This window comes from Anabrus simplex, chromosome 9 (genome assembly GCF_040414725.1).
Source record: "Anabrus simplex isolate iqAnaSimp1 chromosome 9, ASM4041472v1, whole genome shotgun sequence".
NCBI lineage: Eukaryota > Metazoa > Arthropoda > Insecta > Orthoptera > Tettigoniidae > Anabrus > Anabrus simplex.
The window spans coordinates 86,106,567-86,121,933 of NC_090273.1; the positions used below are offsets into that span (position 1 = coordinate 86,106,567).

Here is a 15,367-nt window from a genome sequence, read left to right on the forward strand (position 1 = left end):
GGAAAAACTAGAAAGGTTCCACCTTTTCAATACAAAAATGTTATAGGTTTATTTATAACATGTATTTGCACTTGGGAATAGTTTCGACGCTGTGTTGGCGTCATCATCAGCCAAAACTAGTCCCAAGTGCAAATACATGTTATAAATAAACCTATAACATTTTTGTATTGAAAAGGTGGAACCTTTCTAGTTTTTCCTATCTTCCATTCTCAGTTCAATACGGACCAAAAATGAAACTCTTATGTTTAAACCTTTAAAGTACGTGGGGACATAAAATTATTATTATTATTATTATTATTATTATTATTATTATTATTATTATTATTATTATTATTTGTTAGGTATGTTGGCGAGTAAAACAATCGTAATTGGATAGCTTTTATCACGTTTTAAACTTACTTCTCTCCAAATATATACCTATATTGGCCCGAGTTACGAGATATTAAACGACCATTTTTTTTAATGATCTCGCCTGCTGTATAAATAGCAACAACCGCCAATATTTCAACTAAAGTAAACTCGTTTCCTCATCCCGAGGTGGTACAGCTCTTTATAGACACACCCCCAGTGGAGGGGAGTTACATGTACCTCTTTTACCGCATATCAACCTTCCTGCCATTCGTAAATCTCTGGCAGTACGGTACTGGAAATCAAAGTCAGGCCCCCGAAAACAGCAACTAATTGTGCTAACCATTACACTGGCGGACATTAACCCCTCAGCGTCGCGGCCGTATAAAGAGCTTCCTACCCCGCGGCCGGGCAGATTTCAACTACGCGCGACTGAAATACATTGATTCACTTAAAGCGTTACTACTAGTATAAGAGTAGCCCGATATTCACGAAATTTGGAATTCCTTATGATAGAACTATGTACATGCAGATAATTACATAATTGTTTCACATTTCCTTAGTAATTTAATTTCGTGTGATAAGAGTTCGAAGCACTCTTCGAGACAGACCCAAGGCACTCTCCTGGCAGCAGTACACCGTTGTCTTCTTTTCGCCGTGTTTTGAACACGCGATACGTCTCTGAGGTTTGGATTTCTCACTCTTGGGTGCTAATTTCCTGATAAAATGTATTTCCTGCAACCTTGGAACTGTATTATCTGATGCGCGCCAGCCTTGAATATTTTGTTCCCCACCCGAGCAAGCGTATTTTGTAAACAAACCTTCCATCAGCTGAAACTGATAAGGTAACTGCTCAATGTTTGTCCCTGTGACTTGTCTAAATATTATTAGAGAATCTAGGAATCATAATTCACTGTTGAAAACTTCCCTTTGACCTGTATGCGTATCTGTAGTCTCCTACACGAAATTTCCCAGTACTGGTTCCTCCTCATCGTCACACTCATCATTTACCACTGCATTGACCACAGCCACATCATCTATTTCATTATCACTACTGCTAATACTGCCACTACTACTTCTGACTAAAGTTTCATTTGAATTATACAATATTTCAAGCACGTTACTGTCAGCAGGAGCTAGCCATTGAGCACGGTGCGTCACACAAGCTGATGAAGCTGCAGCGAGACCGAAAGCAGCAGGACGAAACTGAAAGAGGCGAATAACATTTATGACGAATCAAACCAACTCGATACATATTTCAGATTAAAAGGTCGATACATCGTCTTTCAAACAAGATATATACCATGCACAACTGCTTCTCGTGTCATATGACAGAAAGCAGCACTAACTGATGCCTACACAGAGTGCTCGTGGAGAGTTACGAAAATATTACAAGCTGAGAAATAAAGACAAATATAATAAATAAACTGCACTCTTAATGCAAAATTAGAGCAAAGAACATCACGCAAAAAGACAAACTTCTCAGATCATAATTTCTTTATTTTATTCTGTGGGAAAGAATGAAGCAAACGGACTATTTAAAAAAAAAGCAGAGATTGGTGCTCGGACTTAATTGACAAATGCTTATCCTTGGAAAAGCAACTACACTTTAACGATTTTAATTCTTATTTACAACAATGATAAACCCGGAAATGTCTTCTTGGAAACAAAACAATTTGCATATCCATAACACCAAAACTCTTTGCACTATAGCCGTAAATGCGAAACCATGTATGGGTCTATGCCACGTATAGAGGTCGGCGCTGAGGGATTAACAACTACAAAACACAGACATATAGCATGACTGTTGCATGCTTGCAATGCGCGGGTTGGACATGAAGCTAGGCCTGTTCATCTATTTGTGCGACGTCATCAGAGCTGCAGTAGACCTACGCTACAGAGGCGGACATTTCTTAACTACGAAACACAGATGTACCGCATGGATTCGACACGTTTTCATTGCGTAGGTCGTACGGACGAAACTATTCACAAATTTGTGCGATGTCATCAGAGCTGCAATAAGAATTGTACCCGTTTCAAAGCGGAATCGTCATCGTTCTCTAACGAATTACGTTGGGGGGGTCTTATAGGCGAGATATATTTTTTTCATTTTCTTCGTCTTTCATGTTTGTGGGTTACTGTAGTCACGTCCTAGTTCGTGAACCATGGGCAACGGCTGAGTGGCCTAGTAAGTGGTCCTGAGAGTCAGGATACCAGTTGCTATGGAATGGGAGTGGGCATCTCGGACATATGAGTCGTGGCCCTCCTTGTGCTCAGGCGGCTAGGACTAAATTCACCGGTGGTCCATAACCCGTTAGAGGAGAGATCCTCACTTGGACTATGTGCAAGTAGGGCAGCATCTTGCTTCATGAATTAACCGAGCTCAGAACACTTTAAGCAAGCCTCGGACCTATGGGAGTAATGGAGTCCCACTCCCATTTGACAGGCGAGGGACTCCTTGGAAACAACTTGGCGAACGAAATGGAATTCGATGGGGAGCTATCAATTTAATGGGGCTTACGGAAGAAAGAAGGTAGAACTGCCTGAGTCAGCAAAGAGGATGCATCTGGATGTAAGTGATATTTGGGTAAGGGGAGATAATGAGGAAGAGATAGGAGATTATAAAATGTACTTGACGGGTGTTAGAAAGGGAAGGGCAGAGTCTGGGGTAGGGCTCTTTATCAGGAATACCATTGCACACAACATAGTTTCTGTTAGGCACGTAAATGAGCGAATGATGTGGGTAGATTTGTCAGTGGGAGGAATTAGGACAAGAATTGTGTCCGTGTATTCACCATGTGAGGGTGCAGATGAGGATGAAGTTGACAAGTTTTATGAAGCATTGAGTGACATCGTGGTCAGGGTCAACAGCAAGGATAGAATAGTGCTAATGGGCGATTTCAATGCGAGAGTTGGGAATAGAACTGAAGGATACGAAAGGGTGATTGGTAAATGTGGGGAAGATATGGAAGCTAATGGGAATGGGAAGCGTATGCTGGACTTCTGTGCTAGTATGGGTTTAGCTGTTACGAATACATTCTTCAAGCATACGGCTATTCACCGCTATACATGGCAGGCTAGGGGCACCAGATCCATAATAGACTATATCTTAATGGAATTTGAATTCAGGAAATCTGTTAGGAATGTACGAGTTTTTCGTGGATTTTTCGATGATACAGACAACTACCTATCTGTAGTGAACTAAGTATCTCTAGGCCTAGGGTAGAGAAAGTGAAATCTGTCTGCAAACGAATAAGAGTAGAAAATCTCCAGGACAAGGAAATTAGACAGAAGTACATGGATATGATTAGTGAGAAGTTTCGAACAGTAGACAGTAAGCAGGTTCAGGATATAGAAAGTGAATGGGTGGCATACAGGAATGCTGTAGTAGAAACAGCAAGGGAATGCCTAGGAACAACTGTGTGTAAAGATGGGAAAAGGCGAACATCTTGGTGGAATGATGAAGTGAAAGCAGCCTGTAAACGTAAACAGAAGGCTTATCAGAAATGGCTCCAAACAAGGGCCGAGGCAGACAGGGATTTGTACGTAGATGAAAGAAACAGAGCGAAACAAATAGTTGTTGAATCCAAAAAGAAGTCATGGGAAGATTTTGGTAATAACCTGGAAAGGCTAGGTCAAGCAGCAGGGAAACCTTTCTGGACAGTAATAAAGAATCTTAGGAAGGGAGGGAAAAAAGGAAATGAACAGTGTTTTGAGTAATTCAGGTGAACTCATAATAGATCCCAGGGAATCACTGGAGAGGTGGAGGGAATATTTTGAACATCTTCTCAATGTAAAAGGAAATCATCCTGGTGGTGTTGCAAACAGCCAAGCTCATGGGGAGGAGGAAAATGATGTTGGTGAAATTATGCTTGAGGAAGTGGAAAGGATAGTAAATAAACTCCATTGTCATAAGGCAGCAGGAATAGATGAAATTAGACCTGAAATGGTTAAGTATAGTGGGAAGGCAGGGATGAAATGGCTTCATAGAGTAGTAAAATTAGCGTGGAGTGTTGGTAAGGTACCTTCAGATTGGACAAAACAGTAATTGCACCTTAAAATCACAGCAATAGAACCCGCTTTTGGGTGGTTAGGCCGTGTGCATTATGCAGAGTTTCGTCCAGACGTGCCATTTGGACTCATCAGCTGGAATGGCACGCCCCTCCAGGACTCTGCTTAGCAGTAGCAGACCAAACTGCGTGGCCTCGCTGTGTTAGCAAATCAAGTTTGCAAGGTTAGCATGCTAATTTTCATTCATTGGGAAGGGTGTGAAGGAGTGGAACAGTTTACCAGGGGTAGTGTTTGATCCTTTTCCAAAATCTGTACAGATATTCAAAAAGAGAATAAACAGCAACAGAGAAAATAAATGTTAGAGGGCATTCGACCAGTGCAGGTTAATGTAAATAAAGAATGTGTGTGAATAAATTAATTCCATCCCCTGGTCTAAGGAGTTTGGACAGCCAAAGTAGGGGACTGCCTGTAGGGGTGAAGTACAGTGGGGACTTCGAGGGCCCTGGGACCGCTACGGTAGCTGTGAAGGCCCTTCAGGAACTCTGAAAAGTGGTGGTAAAAGGGGCTCTGGTTAAGACGCAGCATGTCGTTATGCTACTTAGGTTCCAGAATGGGTAAAGAAAAGAAAAAATAAATAAATGCAATGTAAATTTTAATCTTATACCAGTTGTACAGTATCATTTGAAGTAATTCCACATACTGTATATCAGATGACTATATTTGTAAGTAGTACAGGAGATATTATAAGTAGAATTTTGTAAACAATGTAAATTTATTAAGGATGAGCTGTGTGTTTAATAGAAAAAATTGTTAGCGTAAATTATATAATATTGTATTATAGGAAAATTTTATTCTCTTGTTAATTTAATATTTAGTGCTTGACAATAATGTATTTTAGTGTACCATTTGCCACCGAGGTAAACACCTCATTTGCAAATAAAGAGATTTTGATTTGATTTGAATCATGGATGGAAAGAATATTAGGGGATTACCAAGCAGGCTTTAGAACTGTATCGCAATTCCACTAGTGTCGTCCGGAGTCCTGCTGGAATCTCTCCGCCTTTCGATATCACTGTGGGTGTTCATCAAGGTTCTGCCCTTTCACCATTGCTATTCATCCTCTGCATGGATACGGCAACAGCTGACATACAGAATTCACATCCCTGGACCCTTCTTTATGCCGATGATGTGGTACTTGCATAAGAAACCCGTCCTGAACTCCAGCATCAGGTTCAAACGTGGAAGGACAGACTGGCTGAAAATGGACTGCACCTCAATATCCAGAAGACAGAATACCTGGAATGTGGCCCCCAAACCAGAGGTACCATAAGTATCAGTGAAGAAGACCTGCAGAAGACCATGCAATTTAAGTACTTGGGATCCGTCATCACCTCGAACTGTGACACCACTCCTGATACTCGGATGAGGGTAAATGCAGCTTGGCTCAAGTGGAGACATGTCACTGGAGTCCTCTGTGATAAAAAGGTGCCTCAATATCTAAAGGCAAAAGTTTATAAGAGTGTGGTACGGCCAGCAGCGATCTATGGGACTGAATGTCGCCCCATGACGAAACAACAGGACCAAATGTTGACAACCATGGAGATGAAGATGCTTCGATGGTCCATGGGGCTGACCCGATGTGACCACATAAGGAACACGGACGTCCGGCAAAGTTTTGGTGTCGCGCCCATCATAGACAAAGTGAGGGAAGTCCGTCTCTGCTGGTACGGCCACGTCATGAGAAAACAGGACGATTCAGTTGCCAAAACAGCACTCCACATCAACCCAGAGGGAACAAGACCACGAGGAAGACCGGCAAAGAGATGGACTGACAACATCAGGGCAGACATGCACAGTGTTGGCTTAACACCAGAAGATGTCAACGACAGACAGAAATGGAGATGTAGCAAAGCAGCAGACCCTGCAAGTCGGGATTAATGCTAAGAAAGAGAGACCAAGCAGGCTTTAGAAAACATCGCTCTACTCTGGATCAGATATTTATGTTACGACAAGTGATAGAGAAGTTTTATGAATATGACAAACAGCTACATCAGCTGTATGTTGATTTTAAACAGGCATATGACAGTCTAGATAGGGGTAAAATTTACAAGATTATGAAAGAATTTGGAATCCCGAGGAAATTGATTAGATTAACAGAAATGACCTTGAAAACAACAGTATGCAAGGTGAGAGTGGAGCAAGATCTGTCTGAGGAGTTTTTAGTGGAGGGAGGACTAAGACAGGGAGATGTACTTTCCACACTGCTTTTTAACCTAGCATTAGAAAATGTAATCCGTCAGTTGCCCATCAACCCAGGGGGAACCATTTTGAACAGATTAGTACAAGTGATAGCATATGCTGATGATGTAGCAATAATCGCAAGAAATGAAAGAGCTCTTGAAGAGAGCTACTCGGTATTAGAAGAGAAAGCACAGGACTTAGGACTAGAAGTGAATATAAACAAAACAAAATATATGAAGATGGGAGAGACAGAGGGAGTAAGAGGAAGGACCGCAGTAATATTAAATGGGAAGGAATATCAAAGAGTCACATCTTTCAAATATCTAGGCTCTATAATAACAGAGGACAATAAAACCTCCGTGGAAATACAGGAGAGGATAACAAGTGGAAACCGATGCTTTTACGCCTTGCAAAATATGTTTAAATCCAGGAATGTCATCAGGAATACAAAAATTGAAATATACACAACAGTACTAAGACCAATAGTTATGTATGGATCAGAATGCTGGGTGATGACCTCCAGAGAACAGTGGCTGTTACGATGGGAAAGGAAGATATTGAGAAAGATATTCGGTGCAGTAAGAGATCAGGATGGGTGGAGAATGAGGACAAATGTAGAGCTGCAAAGGACTGTTTGGCCAGCCAGATATTGTTACTAAAATTAAGCAGGGAAGAATTAGGTGGGCCGGTCATGTTCAGAGAATGGCAGAAACCTGCACCGTTAAAAAGGTGTTTATAGGAAAACTTGATGGAAGAAGGAGGAGAGGAAGACCCAGGAAAAGATGGATTGATGATTTTGAGGATGACCATAGAAAGTTAGGAGTTAAACATTGGAGAAGAAAAGCTGAGGACCGAGATGAATGGAGGCAGGTGATAAAGGAGGCCAAGGACCTACAAGGACTGTAGCGCCGACCAGTAAGTAAGTAAGTAAGTAAGTGCTTGAGACGAGTTGCATCACCTCGGGCATCACCAGGCGTTTACGTATGTAAAATGCGGTCTTGCTGTAAGCTATTGTTATTGTGTAATGGAGGCCTATTTCTATAATTATAATTGTCTACTGCCTTTTCAACTCCATTTCGTGAGGTTGTGACATGAATACTATAAAATCTACTTGTAAGATCCACAGTCTTTTCAAATCCATTTCGTGAGGTCGTGAAGGAAAGCTCTCTATTACAGTATCTATTAATGCAGCCAACAAGCACATACCGGAATGTTGTGATATTAAAAAATAATCATCTGAAGACAGTATTGTAAAATAACTGAATAAATGCGTGTAAACATCACACACATTCCAGACTCTTACGGTGAGCTGTTGATGAAGATGTCTCCAAGTAATTCTCATCATTTCCACCCGCAGCAGCACATTGCTATACGCACGGAGCCTATGGTGATCCATCCTTTTCATGCAACCATACCATTACAATCTCTTCACTTCAAGGCTCTCCAGCAAGCTTCTTCCCAATCCTAGCTGTTGTCTAATGTCCACATTCCTTACTTCATCAATTTTATGTTTTTGTAGACAAGAACGGAGGAACTTCATTTCTGTTGCCTGAAGACGACTCTTTGTTGATCCAGTAAGTGTTGCTGCTTCCAGACCATACATCAACATAGGTACCATATATATATATATATATATGTTGTACAGGCTGATCTTGGAAATTAATGGAAATGTTTCATCCCAAAGTGTTTGACGTACAGCGTGATAGAATTTGGAAGCTTTCTGTATCTTGTTGCTAATCTCTTGACGTATGGTATAATCTGAGGACAGAACACTTCCTAAGTACTGGAAGTTGTCTACAATATCCATCTCCTCTTCTCCAATTCTTAGATGAACAGTTTGAGAGTTTCTACCGTCCAACTGTCTTGGTTTTGCTGATTTTAAGACCTAAGGTTCTAAAAGCTTCATGCCAAAGATCTAGTCTAACTTGTACTTTGGCTTTTGTCTCACCCCATACCTTTCTTTTAACTGTTTTTAAAACTTCATCCATTATGATTATGAAGAGGAGTGGTGAAAGACAACTTACTTACTGGACTCCACTCTTCATTTCAAACCAACCCGAGCTTGCTTTGATCATCTCAACACTAAATTCATCTGATCTAGTTGACTTGTTTTTCAGTTTAGATACTGCTGTCTCCATTTCCAACCATGTCAAACTATTGGTATTTTTGCTGCAAAAATCATAAGGTTCGTCATGTAAGGGAGTGATATTTCCATCACAGTTCAGTAAAGTTTCAAAGTGCCTTTGGAACTCCCATAATATTTTGTTCTTATCCCTGGTCACCTCACCATTAGGAAGTTCTACAGATTGGATAGATTCAGTTCCAGTTCTTCTACTCTCAACAATTCTGTATAACAGTTTCTTATTCCCAGCCTATGTTATTCTGGTGGCCAGATCATCTTACATTCCTGCTTTTCAGCTATAACTGTTTGACACATCATTTTTTCTCTCTGTAAACTGACAGCTTCTCCTCAATTACATGATGATCTGCGCGTATTCTTGCTTGATATAGGGCTCTTCTTGCACACTTTTTCTCATTGATTGCCTTTTTAATATCATTCCACCAGGCAGTTTCTTTTGGTTTTCGTATTTGGCTCTGGCGTCTACATACTTTTTTTGTTGTACCTGCCACAACCTTTTTTAGAGTGTCTTCATCTATCAGTTTCAGTTGTTAACTTGGAAACAATTTGCGGAGACCTTCCCCAAATTCTTCCTTTACACTTGACTCGAAAAGTCGCCAAGTTTTTGGGACTCTTTTGTTACAGACTCTGGGAGGTCTTTTCTCTGCAGTAACTGCAACCAGCAGTCTGTGGTCTCTGCTAAGGTTTTCACTTGGAATGACCTTGACATCATTCACGTTCTTCCATACATTTTGCTCTATCAGAATACAATCTATTACTGTACTTTTTTTTTTTTTTAATCATTGGAGGTATGTCTTGTGATTTCTTGAACCAAGTGTTACTAGTCTATCAGGTTGTTTCTCATGCATGGGTCTAGCATATATTCTCCCTCTTCATTTCTATTTTCCATTCCAAGAGGGTCCAATGTGGATTCATGTCCCGTTTGTTGTGAGCCACCTTGTGAATTAAAATCACCCTTTACAATTAGATTTTCATAGTCTGTGTTCTGCCAAGTCATTAAGGAAGTTGGATTTTCCTATGGACATAGACTTGGATCAGATTGTATTTTTTTCCTCCTAAGTTCACAGATAACTTAATTATCTTTTCACTAACAAACTCATGAATACAAGCATCTGTGTCTTTATGTATTAAAAATAAATCCCACTCCGTTCTTAGACTCTACTTCATTTCTAGACCACTTTGTTTCATTCAACCCTATGATCAGAAGTTTCCTCCTTTCCATGGCGTCGACCAGCTCTTCAGTTTTGTTTGTCAATGTCAGGATATTTAATCTTCCCATTCTCATATTTTGTCTTTGTTTGGTTTAGGTAGCTGGTGTAACATCAGGCTGTAAGCTGTCATTTGCACGAAACGGATGTCACTGTCGTGAATTGCTACATTTGAGGCTTGTATTATTCTTGAAAGCAACTTCCGCTATAATCCCTCTGTTTACCTGCAGAGCCTAACACAGAGGGAGATTTTTTTTGAGGGTTTTCTCCCTTAACCTTTCATGTCCAGTCACCTCAACATACAAGGCAGTAGGTTGTACACGTATTAATCCTTGAATACAGAGCTGCTTCTTCTGCCATCTCCACCGTACCAAAGTGCACCTTCTCTGTAGCAGATGTCATTGAGGTCTTCAGTCGTAACCCTGAGCTGGGACCCTTACCAGATGCTACATATCGGACCAGTGGGCTCTGGGACTCTCACAGGTCCCTGGGTAGGACTGCCTGTGAAAAGGGTCCCTACCTGCTACCTGTGACATGTACAATAATAGTGAATGCATCCCTCCACAGAGGGTTGATGTCAGAAAAGGCAAAGAAAATATGTAATTACAGTAGTCCAGCTTGGTCAATACATTAAATGTTGAGTAAAAAATACATAAAAGATGCATGTTTTGGCTCTATTGAGCCTTCTTCAGCCTTGGAAAATAAATATATAGTTTATAGAAATACATTGAAAAACACAGAGTCCATAAGAAAGAATTGATCTTGGAACGTTTTAACTTGTCATCATGTAAAAAAAAAAAAAAACTCTAACATAACAAAAAGATAATATAGAAGAATGTATAAATATGCTTATTCTTGAGGTCTTTGGTATCAATAGCCTTAAAATGATTGTGCTTTAGAAAACTTTTCTACTGTAATTACAAATTTTCTTAACTGTAAAGTCAATACAGAACAAATATGAGATTCTTAAATTGCTAGTCAGAAAAGGCATACGACAGTAAATATATCTCCCCCTCCCTGTCTTGTGCCAGCCCCAGTAAATTGGGAAAAAGGGGAGAGAGCCTATGTATTTGACATGTTCAGTGCGGATCACGTGCCTAGCGCGTTATGGGACGATTGCTAGGAAATGTGAATCAGAGGTTTCCCGCATGGTGAGAAAGGCTCTGATTGTCATCCTGCACATTGTGTAAGTACAGTCTACTAGCAGATTCATCCGTAGCCATATTTGCGCATGCGTATTCTGTTTCCTGCGTATTTCTTCCCAGAGTTGTCATACATCATCATTCATTTATGGGATCTTTGAACAGCAAAACCACTTTAATGCAGGGTAAGACACTGCATTTTCTGTGTATTATTACTTCAAGAGAATTAAGAGTGATTCCGATTTTAAATAAATGTTCAGTAAAAGAACTGAACTTGTAATTGTCATTTGTTCCTGCATCATATTTATAAGTAACTTGAAAGAAGCGTGCAGTAATCATATTTGACTGTGTCGTGATACTTATGTTATCATTTTATTGATATTTTTTTCAGATGGCCGACAATGTAGTTCCTTCAACATCACGAGACCTACCCAATTAGCCGAAGTCTTTCATTTTTGTTTGTCAAATTCTGTAATAGAGAAGTGTAAATATTAATATATTTGTGTCTGTAAGATACTTTATCCATTTGTTTGCCATTCGCGGTAAATAATGCACAATCTACGAACGCGCGTGATCCGTCTGGTGACCAGTATTACTTCTCGATTTCAACCACCGTGCGGGTCACGCACCAGGCGCGTGAGTGGGATAAGTCCATGAGTTCGATAGAACTCGTCCTACCAACGTACAAAACTTTGATAGTTATAACTTTTAAAGAGTCCCATACAAATATTTTGCTCAGGTTGGTAGGTGTCACACTCTGCTAATATGCAGTGAACGTGTGAAGGTGTGGAGTTTGTCCTTGTCCTTTTGAGTTTTCCTGTTTGTGCTTATCTCGCTTTCTAATGCTCACATGTCATTTCGTTCATCCTGTTGTGTGTTTCAATTCATGTTCTATCTTTCTATATATGATTTGAATGTGCAAACATATTTATGGTCAAAATAAGAAACTGTACAATTTTAAGTGATACGAAACTCATACATTTATTACTAGAGGTCTCAGTCTATACTTTCATTTAGATTCAGAGGACTTTAAAAAAAAAAAAATTGTATTATGTACATACGTACATAAACAGCTATTTACTCTTTTATTACAAATTCTATTAAAATCAGTAGTGTATATTTTATGAATATATTTTTTCATTTACCTAAAAATCGTAGTCGTAGTAATCGTATCACTTTATTTTACATTTTTGCATACCAGTGTGTTACAGAATATTCTCCATTTCTGGTTTATAGCATCTAGGTACCACAGTTCCACCACAACATGACTATGGAGAGATGATTTGTTACCAGTGCATGTCACGGCACAAGTTTTTGGCACACTACAAGGGATATACCCCAACAAAAGTGGTAGCAGAGGAAGTTGGAGACATTAAAGTTGAAGATGAAAGTGTCAAGAACGAAATAAGAAATGGCACTTTGGAAGAAAATGGTTAGTTTAATTTATTATATCCTTGTTTTTAGAAATATTATTTAGATCAAAATGAAAGGAATTTTAACTGTGATTTGTTTCATGTTGAGAGGAGAATGTAGCATTGGTTTGATATTTACCCGTTTGGGCTGTGAAGCTGTTAGCTGGCATTGTGAGTTCAAACCACTATTGGCAGCCATGAAGATTGTTTTCCATGGTTTTGCATTTTCATGCCAGGCAAATGCTGGGGTTGTACTGCCCCCTATTTACCCGGTTTAACTCGGCGAGCATACGAGAGATCCCAAGGTGGACCATTCATCTGCTAGCTGTCCCAATTTTAGAGGCATTTAAAGGACAAGAATTGACGACGACAACAAAAGAAAAAATTAAAACAGGCTCGACATTTATTTTATGATATGCACACCACAAAAATAAAGACTTAACAAAAATGCTTTCTTGATAGACGTTGCCTGAATGACTCACGAATTTACAAGTTCAAAAAAAAAATTGTTTTCATAAAACCAAATTGCTGTATTTATGATGACAATGACACATGTGGAATATTCTTGCAAGAAAAAGTAAATAAACAGAATAACAGCTGCATTACTTCACAAAAGAATTACATGCCCAACTTTGTATATGTGGTCGATGACCATACTATCCATAAACCTAATCTGTACACTATATTACAGAGGAACACGTCTATGTTTGGCGACAAGTTTCTAGGCATATTTAATAATACGTTTATTGCAGCCAATGGCCATAGAGAAACTTACATACTGAATTTAAGCAGATGATTACAAATTACAGTTTCATTAAATAATTCTCAGACTGCACAGTATTAACTCTCTTCCGAGCAGAATTTCTTAAGCGACATACACCGGTTCTCACAAAATTGCACGTGGTATCGATCGCATAGCTTGCCACACAAAGAGCAACTACAATCTTCACATGGTTCATGGAATCGATCCGTGCAACAGACTTTGAAGTGAAAGCCGTGGATTGTGAACTTTGTCACGAGGTGCCTCAGCTCGTAGTTCACTTCCTTCCAGTCATTTGTCATCATCGCGTCTGTGCTGTAGAAGTCAATCCAGATGTCTTTTTTTTCCTCTGGTGTTCGGAGACTATTTCTTCCTAAGCTGGCGTGGATGGCAGTCCAAGCTGTAGGCGGAGATCTTCCAAAAGCATCGTTTCACCGCACAACTCGTAGATCAATCTGGATGGGGAAAATTTGGAGACGCCGCGGACTCGCTTCGTAACATTTTCGATGTCCTTCAAGTTCGCTTTTGTAAGGCGTTCCCAGATTAACTGTAACCCATACGTAGCTACGGGTATGACCTTAAATTTAAATAGTTCCATCACTGTTCGGAGTGAAATCTTCCTGATATGTCTGATATCATTTATTGCAATCAGAGATGCGGCCACTCTATCTTTAACATGTGCAGAAAATGTTCTCCCCTGTGCCTGAAGAGTTATTCCCAAATATTTGAATCTGTTCACATTGATTAATGGTTGCTGGCCCAAGTATATTATGTCCTCTGCTGCTTGCCGTCCTCCTTTCTTGAAGGTCATTTTCACCGTCTTCAGCCTGTTGAGTTGGAGATCGTCGTCATTCGCCCAGCCCACTAGGTAATAGAACGCTTTTTGTAGCGACGTGATCAATGTTGAAACCAGGGCCATATCATCCGCGTACAGGTATACCTTTACGTCTTCTGTCTTCGTTGCCTGCACCATGTCGTATGTAGCAATGTTGAATAGGAGGGGGCTAAGTGGGTCCCCTTGTAAGACTCCCATTGTCTGGTCGATCGGGTTAGAGGTAATAAGTGCGTCGTCCACTTCAATATAGTTCCTCGAAAGTATATTTTTCACGAGAATCGTATAGGAGTTCTCTTCTCCTACAAGCTGCACGAGTTTCATCATTAGCTTCGTTCTGTTGATAGTGTCGAATGCCTTGGTATATTCAACGAAGATAACGTTTAGTTTCCCTTTTGGATGTCGAAGAGCCTCATTTATGTCGTTCTGTAGACATTCTACTGCTTGGATTGTCGATTGGCATTTCCTAAAACCAAACTGTTCTTCTGGGATACACTTGTCCACTATGGCTGTCAGTTTCAAGGTCAGAAGTTTTGCCAGGGCTTTATATAATGTACATTCTTGCGCTATACCTCTGTCGGAATCAGGATTACTCGGGTCCCCTCTACCCTTATACAGTGTTTTAACCCTCGAAACCCTCCAGTTGTCCGGAATTCTCCCCTGCTGGAGACATTCATTGAACAGCACAGTCCATGCCTTTGCTAATATTTGAGCTGAACTCTGCTGGTACTGACTAAAAATCAAATCATGTCCACAGGCTTTGTTGGGTTTCAGTGTTGCAATTACTTCCACTATCTCTTCTTGAGTGAATGACTCAGTGCTTCTCACATTTCCTTGGCCAACGGTAGCATTGCAAGGTCTAGTGTCTTTAGACTGTTAGACTTCACTGAAGTGGTCGTGCCAGATCTCCATTGGAATGTCTCTCGGGAAGGTTTGATTCCTCGGCTTTAAGACCTTGAAGGGGTTCTTCTTAGCTTCTACTACAAGCTTCTCCACTGTTTCCTCAAAATATTTCCTTTTTTTGTTTCTCTGTAGCTCTGTCTTTTCCTGGAGTATTCGCGCAGAGAGGCTTTTCAGGGTGACATTAACGCTGCGTGCAGCAATAGAATCGTTGTTGTCCTGGACTGGTAACAGGCTGCGTTGAACCAGGGGGCTTTCCTCTTAAATGCCGGTACAACTGTCGTTGCGCTGAGTATGATGTCTTCTAGTTCCCGTAGAGCGGTGTCTGTGTGTCCATGCTGTATGAGCTGTATTGCTTCTGTGATCAAAGGGG

General features: G+C 40.3%; 1 protein-coding gene across 1 annotated transcript in view; it reads left to right on the forward strand.

Annotated features, from left to right (window-relative positions):
- The window catches only part of LOC136881288 (putative E3 ubiquitin-protein ligase UBR7), a 69,786-nt gene that overhangs the window by 14,883 nt on the left and 39,536 nt on the right, over window positions 1–15,367 (forward strand). Inside the window, exon 5 of the mRNA XM_067154082.2 lies at window positions 12,327–12,522. Within this exon, the coding sequence (XP_067010183.2) occupies window positions 12,327–12,522 (196 nt within the window). The remainder of the gene's footprint in view (window positions 1–12,326; window positions 12,523–15,367) is intronic.